A 15,900-nucleotide genomic window follows, 5' to 3' on the forward strand; every position below is an offset into this window, starting at 1 on the left:
AATTGTACCCAAAGACCCATAAACCTAGAAAAAGTATAGTTGTAATATTTTTTATTTCATGTGGAACTATTTGTAGTTTAGAAAGGAAAAGCAACTTTTGTGTTTATATATCTATATTTACAACAAAAATCTATATTTATATTAAATATACAAACTTATAAACATAGAAATAATTAAAAAAATATATTTTAGCGTTTATAAATAATATTTATAAATATAATACCACATTTACATGACGTAACTAAAACAACTCGAGCGATTAGTAAGTGAAAACGTAAACATGTCGATAGCGGGAGAAAGAAAATATGGAAAAACGTCTTTAATATGGCAGTGTATTGTCATCCCTTTATGCTCTGTAGATCCTCAAAATTATTCGGCATCCGAGCCGAATCTTCGTTAAAGTTTAAAATACAATAAAACGACGACGAACTCTCAATTTATACTATAAAATCGGAAAGCGTAACCGCTATAAAACAAAAGAAAAAACAATAACATAAAATCTACAGGCACTAATCGTTAGGTACATTTTTCAGTAATACATGTTATATCGTACCACGTGAAAACACTTCACAACCTATTGCAAAAGCCCATCAAACGTTTCCATGTTTATTTTATCTGCTTGCCGGTGGCGCCGGTGTAAACTGCGAGCAACTTTCAACATTCTCCGGCCAATCACAGACGTTCTGATCCGGATTGAATACCAAATTGGCCGGACATGGCATGTGGTGCTTTCTTTCTCCCTCGCACATGTAGTACATTTTGCAGTCAGACTTGTCCGGATGGTAACTGATATGGCCGTCTTGCTCATCACAAGTGATTTCATTTGCTATAAAGTACGGGTAAAATTAGATTAAAGACAAATCGAAAGCTCGAAAATAATTACGATCTTTGGTTGTATATTGCCCTGAAGACACGCTGGTTTCGTATGGACCTTCGTATTCTAATTTAACTTTGTATCCTTCTAGTTCCTGCCTCATAGCGTTTATCAGAGGATATTTACTGCCACCGCACGATCCTCTAAAATCGTCCATATCAATCGACCAAATCATTATGCCTCCGAAGCCTTCTTCTTTCAGCCACGCCATCTGAAATAAACACGAATGTTACTCAAAGTCCAATCAAACTCCTGAAAATTTTACTTTGGTTTTCAAACTTCTTTCGTCGTCGAATCCAACCCATTGGTCATTATTGTACGCGAAAGGTACTTGCTGCTCGTTATCCCATACCAACGTAACGTTGTCTTCGTGCAAGAATTCGCATATTTCGTAGAAACTCATGAATCCAGCTTCGGAGGTGTATTTTCCTGGTTTTCCTCCCCCGCTAGCCGGCGCTCCGATGTCGAATTGGGTGGTGTTGACCAACTCAAAGCTGCGCCCGTATGTGGGCATGCCTATCATTAGCTTTTCTTTTGGTGCACCTTGCTTTACCCACTCTCTCGCAGAGTAATCCTGAAAATTATTATTAACTACTAAAAACAGCGAAGATAAAATAGTTTTATTTGACTCTTCAGGAGTCCTCTAGACCTCTAGACTAGGGTGTTATTTTGGAATTCTGACTCTTCAAGCCTAACACTTGCTATAGAATAAAAATATTTTAAATTACACATGAGGCAAGCTTATAAGATCATTACGACTACAACTTTAAAGTATATATGGGGAGCGACCATTCAATTCCACCTTTTACTTCAGAGTTACAATATCTTTTTAAGATTTTATAGAGTATTTAAATAAGGCTCGTTCAAAATCGGCAATATCCATTTGATATATCCAAAATGTTTTCTTCGAAATTAATTTATAAGGACATGTCTGGTTTGATTTGGGCTCTATTTCTGCTAAAATACTATGCAAATTCTGAATCCGTTAACACAGAAATTGTATATATATATTTTGTATATCTATGCGTACTGGCTCTATTAGTCCCTTTATTACATTCAAATTTTATATACTGTGTTACGTTTGTGTAATACCTTTCCCTATGAGAAACAGATTTGTATTATATTTTGTAACATTTAATTTCGTTGGACTGTTTGCTTAAAAAAACCTAATACTCAAACAGATTTCTTGTAATATTTTGAATTATAATTGTTTAGTGTACTCCGTTGCCTATTATAACCCTAAATATAATTTTTAAAAACATTGGAGTGCTTTAGAAATGCAAACATTTACCATTGTTAAATTGTGATAAATAATAAAAAATAAAAAATATATTTCAGGATATGCTAATGCTCCCTTACGTTTTTCTCACGCCGGATTATAAGTTGCCTGATGGCACATGATGTAAGGATATGGAAAAATGCTATCGAGAAACGACTATATTCAAATAATTTTGACTTAAAAAGTTTCTCTTTGTATATTTATTTCATATCGGATTGGTCAATAAAAATATTTTGATGCACTTTTTTTGTAAAACTTTAGAATATAAACAAATTTCACAATTGAATTACATATTTGGACCTACCTTTAATTTTTAAGGAATTCTTGTTGTAGTTTGTCCGTTGTGATGTAAATCTCTTGTTTTTTTTAACAATAAAACAGGTCAAGCCATAATTTAGAAAATTGTCTATTTGTCTCATTTTATAACTGACTTTTTGAATTTATCTATAATCAATTGGGTTTTTCATTAGTTTCTGCTATTTCATTCATTTTTGGGTATTTTCCCACGTGCGAGTGTTTTTAAAGTCTACAATTATATAAGTATTAAGTGAAACTGTTAATTAGTTCGTGCTATTCGTAGTTGCTTTTAGGTAAGTCATATATAGTCGGTACGATTTGCGATGGCATAGTCGATCATAAAAGCAAGAGAAAAGGAGCTTCAGGATTTTACCTGCTTCCACCCGTATACTAAGAATGGCACAATCCACCCATTTATCTGCCAGTGTTCTACCTTTGTCTTTTACGCCCCCCTGCCGTAGACTCTCGACACAGATAGCACAAATTACAGGATAGTTACAGTAGTGTCGTCTAAAATGTCAGTTGTTAAAAACTTTCAAAAATTAGAAAAAAAAACTTGCAGTATGCTACAAACGAAATAATTACTGAAATAGGTCATCACGTTTTAAGATTGCCTCCTTGTATATTTAATGCCATAGAATTGGTATGGCCTCAGTACAAAATATTTTTTAATAAAAATATCGCAAGTGAGGCAAGGCACGAAGATACTGCAATAGTATCTGTGTGGAAAGCAGCTCTCCAGACAGTTACCAAAGAAAATTGTACCTGTTGTATAACATGTGCAGAGGATATAATAAAGAAATGCTGGGAGAAAGAGAATACGCTTGATGTAACGGTAGTACCACTTGTTATTAATTTCGACGAAAGATCATTTTCTGGTTGTAGCAGTTCTAATTTTGGCTCTGATGATAAAGATATTTCATCGTTAAATACCAAATATGGTGTACTTACGATTTTTTTTGTATTGTTTTAATTTTTATTGCATGGGCAGAGTCTTCGGACTATAGTTTATTTAACAAATCATCATATTTTTTTCATGTAGATTCACCTACTGAAATATTCGCATTAAAGAACCCCCTGATCTACTATTACATAGAAAATCCACGAATCTATATGGGCGAACTAGTTAAATTAACAAATGCCAAGTGTAACTGACTCCTTCTCTCTTACTCGCCGGTAATATAATCGTGATTGTTAGTGACGGCTGTCCTGCATTGAACAGATAGACATTTAGGGCGGAACAACATCTGTTGAAGTACAAACTGGAATAATGGTTCTATTTTACTCTGTTTGGCATTTTATTGCCGACTATGTCTTCACAAATCGTACCGACTAATGACAACTTGCAGGTGCTTTAAGAACTTTGAGTGTCAGCTGCTGCAGGTAGTGGTGGCGCTCATCAACATATTACAGAAAAACGAGTATACCATTAATAATTGATTAAAACTTACTTCCCTAAAAGCAGCTACAAATATTAAGGAGATCTGCCTAAAATATATGATTAACCAAACAATAAGCTACTTGCACCAACTAATTAACAGTTTCACTTAATACTTATATAATATTTGTAGACTTAAAAAACACTCAAATACGTGGAAAAATACCCACCAACGCACAAAATAGCAGAATCTAATGAAAAACCCAATTGATTATCAATTAATTGCAAAAGTCACGTATAAAATGAGTCAAAAAGACAAAAATACAATTTTCTAAATCAGGTCGTCAATTTATCACTAAATATTTCAATGGAAAGGAAGTTATTTACAAATAAATTCGATGACTAAGATCACGATAACCATACCACTGTCAATTTCTTTTGGTAACTTGTCGCACTCTCCAGAGGGAACAAGGGAGAATTATGACCAACGGTTCTCTCCCACTGGCCGTGGAAATCGTAAGTCATAACATTGATAAAGTCCAAATACTTGGCAATTTCGGGCACGTCGTAACCAGCAGCTATAGCTTCAAACGAAGCCGGCACGGCGGCAGTTAACAGCAATCGGGGTTGCTCGCTGGATTTTGCTTCCCCTTCGAATGCAACCCTAAGCTCTTTCAGCAGGTTGACGTAAGCGGCTCTATCGTCGGCACCTAAAAGCGACCGATGTCCAGCTAGGGCGATTATGGCGTAATGAATTTACCTCTGGGATACTCCCAGTCGACGTCCAGTCCATTAAATTTATACTCTCTCAGGAAATCGATGGCATCGTAGACGAACTGATTCATTCGGAAAACATTGCCGGTCAATTCCTTAAACGGCATAGAGCCGAATGCCCATCCACCAATAGCAAGAAGAATCTAGAAAAATATATATCGATTAACTGTTAACAGGATCAAAAATATATGGCAAAATCACTAAATTTAATGTAGGTTTTGTTTTTTCCTTATTCTCTTATTAAGAAGTTTTGAAGAATTGAAGGTCAGGATAACGCTGTTGGTAGCTATGTTGTTAAGAAAATAGTGTTTAGTGATGCTGCAATGCTTTCATTTAAATGACTTTTCACAAATCAGGATCAGGCTATAGTTACAGCAGTCAGATGCTCGAATCATTTGCCTGTAAAGAATATGCATTATCTGTCCTTGATCACTGTGTATACGTCAAATTGGACTAGAATTTTTTATCTTTTTATTTTAATAAGAGCGCAAGCCCTATCCTGACTTAAAAAACATCTTGGATCACACTGAGAAACAATTTTCAGTTTTTGGATGTTTTCGTGAAAATTTCCATTATTTATAAGTGACAAGAATCAACTTTTTTTCTGAGTTTCCTGAATAAATAATTGCAATGCATAGCTAACCAACAATTTTAATTACACCTTGGGTTAAACCGTAAGTGCAATAAAGTAACCCCGAGATTGAAATGTAAGGAAATAATATAGATGGTACCTTATTTCCATGGAGAACACTGCATTGAGTACTTAAATGCTGGAAATGGGGCTAATTTTTTTTTTTTTTGGAAAAATGTGAAAAATATTGCCAAAAGTTTTTTTAGTGTCCAAGCCCAAGTAGGCTTTTTGAAAGTTATTTTTTTAATGTAACTAGTTCTTTGTTAGTTAAAGGTACCATAAATCGAAAAACATGTAATACGTAATAGACCATCATACCCTTATTACATAAGATTTGCTCCAATTTTCTGCTATTTGGAAAAACAAATTTAGTTAAAAAGTAATATTGCTGAAATGCCTGTAGGAGTTTTAAATTGGTTAGACTTGTCCTATGACCTCAGAATATAATAAATGTTAAAATATGAAACAATATTGTCATTTTTTAGTTACACAGGTCTACAGTGATTTAGATGTTTGAAAGCTGTTTGCTTATTTGTATAATTTTGCGGCCCATTTTTCCAAAAAAACTGCATATTTTTGCTCTATCATGTAATTTTTTTATAGCGCACTATATCTTAAAAATGTTATTTTATTAATATACATACCTATGACATGAATATGTTTGTTCCACATTAGGTGTGATTTTTATGAAATTAAATCTGATTTGGCAACACTGAATAATATTAGATTTCTCTGCAAAGCAACGGAGTTGGCACAGAAGTGTCGACACAGCATTGCAACCTGATTATGCGCAGTTGGTGTTGGTCGTCGTGCTATTTTGTTTACAGCTGTTGTCTTGTGAACAATCAAAACAACTTTTGTTTTATCTGTGGTAGTTATGTAGTAGTGAAGCAAAGTCAAACTATAACTTATTTTGGGAAAAATGTATACCACGCTTATTTTGGTTTTAAATTTAGCGACCAAGACAAGTCCTGGGCTCCTCACACTATTTGTTCCGTTTCAATCTTGACTCTGCTATTCGACCAGTCCCTCACGGAACCTCAGATGTACCGATACCTATCGCCCCAAAAGAACAAGAAAACGTTATATCATCAGAATCAGAGGAATCTAATTCCGACCCAGATGACAGAGATTGCACAATAGATTTCAGAGAGCTCGAAGTGTGTGTGTGATGAAGCAGTTTGTTAGCCCTAGTCAAAAATGAACACAAATATTTGTGCCAGAAATTTCAAGCCATATCTGATGCCAAGATAAAAGAAGGTATTTTTGTTGGCCCGCAGATAAGAACATTATGCAAAGACTAGAAATTTCACAAACAATGATCAGTGTCGAGGAAAACGTCTGAGTTTCATTTGAAGAAGTAATTGAAAAGCATCTTGGGAACTGTAAGGATGAAATCCACGAAAGTATTGTTCAAAATATGTTACAAAACTTTGAGTTTGAAAGTGCGTTTCTTGTTTTCACACTTGAACTATTTTCCTGAAAATCTTAAGGCAGTTAGCGAAGAACAGGGAGAGAGGATTCACCAGGACATTAAAGAAGAGGAACGGCGATATCATGGCAGATGGAGCATAACGATGATGGCAGACTACTGCTGGATGTTAAAACGGGATATGCCCTTAAAAACACGCAGCCGAATATCGCAGCTTTCTAACAAAAAGACGAAGATTTCACTCAAAAAAGTCTACGTAATTTTTTTCACTTTTTTAAACTAGGATTCAACCATTTTGCTGAATAAAAAATAAATTAATTTAGAAATATCTTTTTTTTTCAATAATATTTACAATAAAAAAAAGTTACGCAAAAAGAAATGCATAGAATTTTTGAAATCACCCTACCAAAATTATATAAAATCAGTTTTCAAAGTAAAAATATCTGTCAAAAAGTTTAATTTTGTAGACCTGCGTTATCGAAGAGTTAGTTATATTGAGTTAATGTTCTTGGAAAATATTAAATGTTTATGGTTCCTTGTTGAACTAATGTTTAAGGTATATACTGCATGTTACATGACAATAAATAGCTTCTTAAAACTTTGCATGGGTTTATAGATCACTGATAATTCTTACCTTACCACTTCTAAAAATGGAACACTATTTCAATAAACCAACACAATTCTAATTTTTTTTTAATAGTATTTTATTTTGCATTACAGCCTGTCAATTTTGTATAGCTTCAAAAGATGACATGAGAAAAATTGCAATATCCAACAAAATGTATGTTGTATTCTACTGTGCGGTTTTCAGTATTATCAGCATTCCTTTGTTACAATGAAGGCTTAACCATAGATTGTATAAAAGCCACAGTCTTAGTTCTAGGCATTGCGGGCTAATTCGAATACCACACGTTACAATTTTCAAAGATTGACGCACGAAATTAGGTGAATCAGCACACAAAGATTTCATCGTCTAATCTATATGAATTTAAATTGGAATTTACCGCTATTGAAGTTATATGCTACCGGTTTTTCAATTTTCTGTTTTTGTTAATTGGTACAATAAAATTTTGATACATTTTTCTATATAATATTTAAATTTAAAAAAAAATTCTTACCTTCAACTCGGGATTTTTGTCTCTCAATGCGATCACTCTTTCGTACATTTCTGGATCAGTGTCCGCAGCCTCTGCCAATTTGTGATCAACCAGCGTGGCGAATGCGTAAATGACGTGGGTACATAATGCAGGGTTCACATCTTCCGGGGTGAATTTGCCAGCACCCGGTCGTTTCTGAGACCAGCTCGTCATGTAACAGAACACTTGAGGTTGTCTCACTGGAAGAAAGTATTAATTAATTAATTTCTACAGTTCAAAGAAGATAATCATTCCGCCATTATAGAAAACGTTACCTAAACTAACCACTTAACCCTAAAGATTTTTTATGTCTTTACGAGCTTTTGTGCAATTTCAATTGTTTTAATTTTTGATAATAAGCAAAGTAAAACTGAGATTGAAAGCGTCTTTCTACAAATAATCACTATTTTTATGGACTCTGTAAGTTAAGGTAAGGTTAAGTAAGTAAGAGGTAACTATGATGTCATTCTTAAAATCCAGATTCCCCGAGGTTACCTGCCAAGAACTTGACTCCAGAAGACCTGGAGGATACTCTTCATTTAAAATTGGTAAATTCACAAGAAAATACGGACAGTTTTGTGAATCCGAAATACTGGGCGGCAGGCACGAAAATAAATAAGTTTCTTCATCTACGGAAAAGACCAGCGGCGAGGAATTAGTCTTCTGTAATCCTTTTGACGAGGCTCTCAATAAAGTGTACAGTATTTTGCACTACAATATTCAAGTGTTTTATGGCGTACTTGACAGCTTTATGTTACTCTTTTTGACTTTATCTGTTTGTCTGAACAACAAATGTTTAACTAGTTTCTGTAGGTCTGATCACCAGAGAGGAAGAGTGGGTATATTTGTAAAAAATAATATTAACTTAAATTATAAAATTTTGGATGTCAAACAATTTTGCTCTGAAATTGACTGTGAATTTTGCGCCATCTATATACCAACTATGAAACTATCCATATTGATAGTTTATCGTTCTCTGAGTGGTAATTTTATAAAATGTATGCATAGTTTAGAAAGTGTAATCAATAATATTTATCGAAGAGGTATATAGGTGGTTGTTTGGAATATTTTAATATTTCCAGCTCTAGATTGGAAGATTTTCTATCGCTAATTCGCCAGTTTGGATATTCGGGAATCCACCAGAGTGGCCAATGGCTGCGCTAACTGCTTAGATAATGTTATTAGCAACATAGACAACCATCAGTTTTACACTAAGGTAATCAATCCTTATTTGTCGGATCATAGGGCTTGGACTATTCATATTGAGTCTAATAATCATAATTTGAAATTCTCGAATAATAAAATAGAGTGTCGAAATCACTATGGAAAAAGTATGAAAAATTTAATAGGTCTCTTCAATCATCAATTACACTAAATTATCATACTATTGGCACAAACGTTATTGATTTGACATTTGCCTTGGTGAAGAATATCGGGCGAACAGATGTTGCTGTGTTTTCCTTTGATTAGAAAGGCATTCAAACCTAAATCCCCAGTTCTCTGGTTCAATGACGATCTCAGAATCATGCGAGATAAATGATCAAAAATTCGTAGTATAGCGTAAATTACAAAGAATCCAAATGACTTTTCAATATATAAAAAATACAATAAAATAAAATAAAAAATACAATAAAACTAGCTTGTACAAACTATTTACAATTATCCAAAAATAAGAGCAAAAATTCTTGGCAATTAATAAATATAATTTTATGAAAGATTTATCCCCTGATGAACTCAACATATTTTTTTACTACGGAAGCGCATAAAATATTAGAAACTTTGGATGAAACTCCTGCTAGACTATCTCAGTTGATGCATGACTTGATTAAACCTAAATGCTCTCTCAAACTTTCCCTGGTTTCTTCACTTGAGGTCGGCCAGATCAAAAGCTTTAGACTTTTATTGTTTGAACAGTAGGATTATTAAAGAATGCTGCAATGTAATAGTTTTACGATTAACTGACATAATAAATAGGAGTTTCCTCACTGGAATATATCCGGAGGTTTTGAAAGTATCTAAAGTTGTGCCAATTTAAAAGAAAGGTGAAATGTCTGATTCTAATAATTACCGACCCGTATCAATTATCCTGATAATTTCCAAAGTTTTAGAAAAGATTATGTATTCTCAATTATCTTATTATTTTGAGTCAAATAATTTGATAAATCCAAACCAGATTGCATTTAGAAAGGGTCGTTCCACCATCTAAGCACTATTACGTATAGTCGCTGGCATAGTTGAGGGCTTTGAGGGTGGTGGTATAGCACTTTAATGCTGTGTCACCTCTCCAAGGCCTTTGTCAGTCATTCAATTTTAATGGAAAAACTGGAATTTTACGGTTTTGAATCCATTGCGCTAGAGATATTATCTTCTTATCTCCCTAATAGAAAGCAAGCAATTTTTTGCAGTAATAAAATGTCAAGTTTACGAAATGTAATACACGGAGTTCCACAGGGTTCCGTTATGGGTCCACTATAGTTTTTAGTATATATTAATTATTTCTTTGGCCATAGGGACCCTATGGCTGCGGTTAATTTTGTAGATGACTCTATATTTAAAACATCAAACACGAATGTAGATACTCTTAAAGGGAAACACAGTTGGGGAAAGAACATGCCAATATGTGGTTTACAGCGAATCGCCTAAAACTGAAACGCACTCGTTAGTGTTTTCAACAAATGCAAACGTTTCGGAAGGAAAATCTGCGAAGTTGTTGGATGTGGTCCTGGATGATACGTTCTCTTGGAGGGACCATATTGCTTATTTAGAACAGCGCCTCTCAAGTGTAAACTTTTTGTTACCACGATTGAAAATTTTGATATGAAAGGATTATCTAGTCTCGAGCTGCTATGCTCTTTTTCATTCAATTTGGCATATGCTGTTATCCTGTGGGGAAACGCAATAGATTGCATAAAAATTTTTCATAGGCAATAAAGCTGATTCAGAATCTTCAGGTTATGCCACTGCCATCGGTATTCATGTATCACACGGTATTGGAAATTCATAACTCAAAAAACATGTTTTCACTTCACTCAGATAATCATAAATTCCCCCACATTCAAATGCGCATCGAACTAAGAAAATTTAAATACACTAAAATCATGATAAATTCTCTTGAATTAAGTTATTCAACTTAATTCCAAATCAAGTCACAAATTTGCTATTTAAAAATTTTTAAACAAAAATAAAATCAAAACTGAGGAGGCTTTTACTTCATGAAAATCCATTTATCACAATAAATAAGAACTAAAGTTCAGATTTTCACGAAATTATATATTTTGACATGACAATTGTTTCGACAACAATCACATTTGATAAAGACACGGTTTGTCGAAACAGTTGTCATGTCAAAATATATAATTTCGTGAAAATCTGAACTTTTAGTTCTTATTTATTTTGAAAAATAAAATCTTTTTTTGAGCATTGTTGTTACTCTGTAGAGGAATGCAAACAGAAGATAGAAGATAATACCTCATTATCCGATTCTTGATGGTTTGATGGCTACTGTTTGGTTGTGTTCGGTATCTTCCTTTGTTTTTCATTTTTATTACTGTTTGTTTTTATATGTTATGTATTACGTTGTTATACCTGCGATTACGTAGATTTTATCTAATCGTATGTGTATGTGTGTATGTATATAATTGTTTTTTTTTCCCTTTTGTACTTTGACGTGCTGTAAACATACTATGTATTGTAATTCAGTGGAATAAAATTCTCTCTATCTATCAGTCACATCAAAAACGTTAAAATTAGTGCTGCATATTATATATCTTAAACCCACTCCGCATCTTATCGTTGTTAGTTTGGAGTTAGAGACGTCAATCATGTATCGCACCCCAATCTACGTATGCATATAAGAATTGTTAAAGTCAATGCCAATGCAATGTAACTGTAAAAAAGAATTGGAAGCAATTTAGTTTACGGACGTCTTTTCGTAATTGTCATACTATTATAGCACGAGTTCTATGGAGAGATTTGATCTAAAATATCTTTCAATTTTGTTTATTTTTTCTTGTCCTTCAATGTTTTAAATTATATTCCGCATAGGATTGAATGGAGACGATTACATGAATTTGTATGAAATGCCTTCATTAAACCATCGCAAAATTACTTTTATTAAGCCTTCGCGACAGTCTTATATAATACCTTTTAAAATACTATGACATACACCAATAAAAGGTCAAAGGCTTGAATAAAAGCCTATTAACCTTGTGGTGCAGATTTTCTAAATTGCCGCCGGACTGTTTTAATGGACAGCGCATATTTTTGCATTTGAAAAATAATTGTATAATATATACATTCCAATAATTTAACGTGCAGAAAATTGATACATACTAATGGCGAGAAAACCGAGCCCATTGAAGCGAAATAAATTTATGCGAGATTTATTTTGACCAAAACGCTTTTGGGCGGAACGCGGCAGGTTTTCGTATTAAATTCAAAATTATTCTAGAATATGTTTTCTCGACGGCCAAGTGATCAAAAACAAACAGGTGTGTACCTTTTTTATTTATAATGTTCTTGTTCTTTTTAGTTAGTGGCTTTCTCGCGCGTTTCAGAACCTCAGACACCGCTATCTTCATGGGTTTTGGTTTTTCGACAACTTCCTCTTCTAATTCCCCTTCTGATTCCTCGGGCCCCGCCACAGCGGCCCAGTCCACGTCTTTGGCACCCTTACCCCTAGATATACCTCTTAGTTCTTCTCTAAAGTGTAAAATGTTCGCGTTTATTTAGATTGAAAACTCAACCATTTCTTTCGTACCTCATGGCTCCTATAAGCGGATACTTGACTTCACCTCCACATACAGTACCTGTGAAGTCATCCATATCAACGGTCCATACCATGGCGCCACCGAATCCGTTCTCCTTGATCCAGTTCATTTTGTGCCTGATTGATTTTTCGTCGTCAAATCCTACCCACTGATCGCCGTGAACCAGATAAGGTACTTTCATTTCGTCGTCCCAGTAATAAGTGGCGCCATTTCGGAGCATCTCGCATATCTGGGAAATCAATTTGGTGCTAGAGTTAGATGTTCATTGTCTTCGCCACACAAAATTACCTCATAATACGCTAAAAACCCAGACTCCTTGGTGTAGGTCCCTTCTTTTCCGCCTCCGCTAGATGGAGCATGAACGCCATGTTTGTCAACGTTTGATAGCGCAAACGATCTACCATATGTAGGCATACCTATGGTGCAAAATTCTTTCATAAGTCGTCGTGCCCCCGACGAAAACAAAGTACTTACCGATTATCATCTTCTCTTTAGGCGCTCCGAGTTTTACCCATAGATTAGCAGCGTGATCTACGTTGAGTTGCTTCTGGTACTGACTGTCTGAACTGGGAGAGTAAAGTGGAGCGTTGTGGCCTGTTTCCCTCTCCCATTTACCGTGGAAATCGTACGCCATTAAGTTAATGAAATCTTGAAAAAAACAAAGATATTACCAATGTAATAGTATGTGAACAAGTGTATTACCTAAGTATGACGCAACAGCTGGTACATCGTAACCACCCTTGATGTTATCAGGTCCTACCGGTACCGCTGCTGAGAGAAGAAGCCTAGGTTGTTTAACTTCCTGTGCTTCAGCTTCGAAAGCCTCCCGCAGTTCTAACCAGAGAAAATATTTAAACGATACGCACCATCATTAGATTGATTGCTTAACAGCCAAAGAAATTAGCAATTTATCCGACAGATTTCTCACCGATCCATCATTCGTCACCGTATTTTCACACGCTATTCAAAGACACCGACTTCGGTGAAAGTGCAATTATGTGGCTATATAAATTTAAGTTGCGTATTAAAAGAAAATTATTTAATTACAGCATAATAGCGACATTCTACCTTTCAATAGCAAAACGAAATTTTTCTTATCCTCTGCGCCTTTGGGATACTCCCAATCCATGTCCAAGCCGTCGAAACCGCGATCTCGAAGGAACGGGATCGCACTGTAGATGAACGTTTGTCTCGTATACCTCGTTTTGGACATGTCCTTGAATTTTTGAGTGCCAAACGACCATCCACCTATAAGCCACTATAATTAAACCTCTCTTGTATACAAGCAAATTGATTTACCAATAGCCAGCAGAGTTTTAAGTTTAGGGTTCGCTTTCTTCAACTTGAGGATTCTCTCGTACAATCCGACTTTACCGTCTTTCGTCTCGTCGTTGCTTTCAAAAGACGAGAGCTTTCCCTTCTTCAGCCAACCGAAAGCGAAAATGATATGGGTGCAAAGGTCGGGCAGTATATCTTCCGGCGTAAACTTGCCGATTTTGACTCTGTACTGCGACCAATTGGTGTAGTAACACACAATCTTGTGGCCATCCTGGTCTTTTTTCGGGGAAGTTCCGCTGACTGCGTTGTCCGACGTTCTCTTGTTTCCCGGTCTCGCTCGCCTCAACTTCGTCACGCTAGGAGCCACTTCTTGGTCGTTCGAAGCGGATGATATGCCTTGGGATGTGGATTTCAGCGGCCTTCGAAGCCTCCGCCTCGAAGCTGTGGAGAGTATACTTTTTTAAGATTTAATTATCGTCGGTGAATGATGAAGGTGCTTAAAGAATGCCCTTGCTTTAGCACTGTAACCAATTGAAAAATTGGATTACGACGCCATGGCAACGAATTCCCATTAGCCCTGAGCTCTTGCAATTTTTCTGTTTTGCTGGTTGTCTATGTAAGATAGTAAAATAATGATAAAGGCACACCTTTTTTAATTATTTGTTAGTGCAAGGATGCTCGTGGAAATGTAAGTGTTCAATGTTTGTTGCCCTTTATTCAGCTTTTAACAAAGTGTGCTATAACCTTGATTAAATCGGTAATAGAACGGCCAGTGAAGCAAAATAACCGTCTGCTAGAAACTGCGGTATTACCAATATCTAAAATAATGTGTTTGACCAAACATGTAGATATGAGAGCCCCATATATAATTTCTGAAATCATTTGCTATATGTCCTATCCAAGATAATATTTTCCATTTAAATTTTAGACTTACTCCGAGAGGGTGATTTAAATAATTGAAGGAAACATTTAACAAATTAATTTAATTGAAATTAACCAAATCTTTATTATCACAACCAACAGCCTTCTAATATAACTAATTCTTTTTGACTTCATTCACTGGTTTTTGAAACAATATAACAATTGCATTGCTGACAAATAATATTTTTTATAATTCGCAAAATCAAATTTCAAAATTTACAATATAACCACATATAGCAATTTTTCAGCAACTTGACATTTTGAGTTCAATCGGAGGACATTTTTATCAAACTCTTATAAGTAAATTTCATAAAAGAGTCATCAGTAGTCATGTTATCTTCGATTTAAGTAAAAGAATATCTCAGACAAGTGTGTATTGCCGTCATCCTAGCATTTTATTGTACATTATTTTAATAAAAGCATATTTTTATTTTTTCACCTTTAAGGGTTTAGTTTCAAGGGTTAACTTGACCCAACCTTAGTTACCCTTCATATAACAAGTAATGACGAACGAGATAACAGGTTCCCAATATCAGGGGATTTGGCAAAAGGCTTCAATTTTTTCAAGTGAGTATGCTTTTTGTATGTTGTTTTCGGCTAGCATAGCGAAATGGCGAAATGGAAGGCCCATATTCCATTTTGAATATATATACTGGTTATACCACATCAACCACACCAACTTTAACGCATGTAATAGGGTAGCCGTCCTGCCGTCCTTTTAACAAATTAACGAAGTGTGGTGTAGATAATTGAACAATTTAAGCAGAATAGAAATTAACAACGGATCCTTGAGGCCACATCATCTCAGTCAAGGTACCAAAATTTTAACTGACTATAGTTATAGATTAAATTTTGATGATTTTGATCAAAGGATCAGGAAGTTCCATAAAAAATATTTAATGTTATTAATATTGCCAATTAAATGTGTTTTAATTATTAGTAACTACAACATTCGAAATCGCAGTCGGAAAGAACTTGCAGGGTATAGAGCATTAAACTGTTTCTGTGCTGAATACCAATAACTAACGAGATACTTCCGCCAAGACTTATTTTAGCAAGATAAATTGGCGTCCCTAACTCGTCAGACGTAAAAGACCGAGCTTCGAAAAATGTGCGCTTGTTAGACTAATT

The 15,900-nt window shown here is 34.9% G+C and overlaps 1 protein-coding gene across 3 annotated transcripts in view; it reads right to left on the bottom strand.

Moving 5' to 3' along the window:
- Positions 1–107: 107 nt before the first annotated feature.
- The window catches only part of LOC132699211 (probable chitinase 10), a 53,837-nt gene continuing 38,044 nt past the window's right edge, over positions 108–15,900 (bottom strand). For all 3 annotated transcript variants that reach the window (XM_060665799.1, XM_060665801.1, XM_060665800.1), the window contains exons 3-15: positions 13,870–14,289; positions 13,639–13,818; positions 13,273–13,404; positions 13,045–13,218; positions 12,859–12,986; positions 12,561–12,799; positions 12,300–12,502; positions 7,784–8,001; positions 4,589–4,745; positions 4,252–4,538; positions 1,140–1,448; positions 884–1,085; positions 108–826 (exon numbers count right to left, since the gene is read on the bottom strand). In XM_060665799.1, the coding sequence (XP_060521782.1) occupies positions 612–826; positions 884–1,085; positions 1,140–1,448; positions 4,252–4,538; positions 4,589–4,745; positions 7,784–8,001; positions 12,300–12,502; positions 12,561–12,799; positions 12,859–12,986; positions 13,045–13,218; positions 13,273–13,404; positions 13,639–13,818; positions 13,870–14,289 (2,864 nt within the window). In that variant the 3' untranslated portion in view covers positions 108–611. The remainder of the gene's footprint in view (positions 827–883; positions 1,086–1,139; positions 1,449–4,251; positions 4,539–4,588; positions 4,746–7,783; positions 8,002–12,299; positions 12,503–12,560; positions 12,800–12,858; positions 12,987–13,044; positions 13,219–13,272; positions 13,405–13,638; positions 13,819–13,869; positions 14,290–15,900) is intronic.

Source organism: Cylas formicarius, unplaced genomic scaffold (assembly GCF_029955315.1).
Source record: "Cylas formicarius isolate icCylForm1 unplaced genomic scaffold, icCylForm1.1 PGA_scaffold_3__17_contigs__length_32017465, whole genome shotgun sequence".
Classification (NCBI taxonomy): Eukaryota; Metazoa; Arthropoda; class Insecta; order Coleoptera; family Brentidae; genus Cylas; species Cylas formicarius.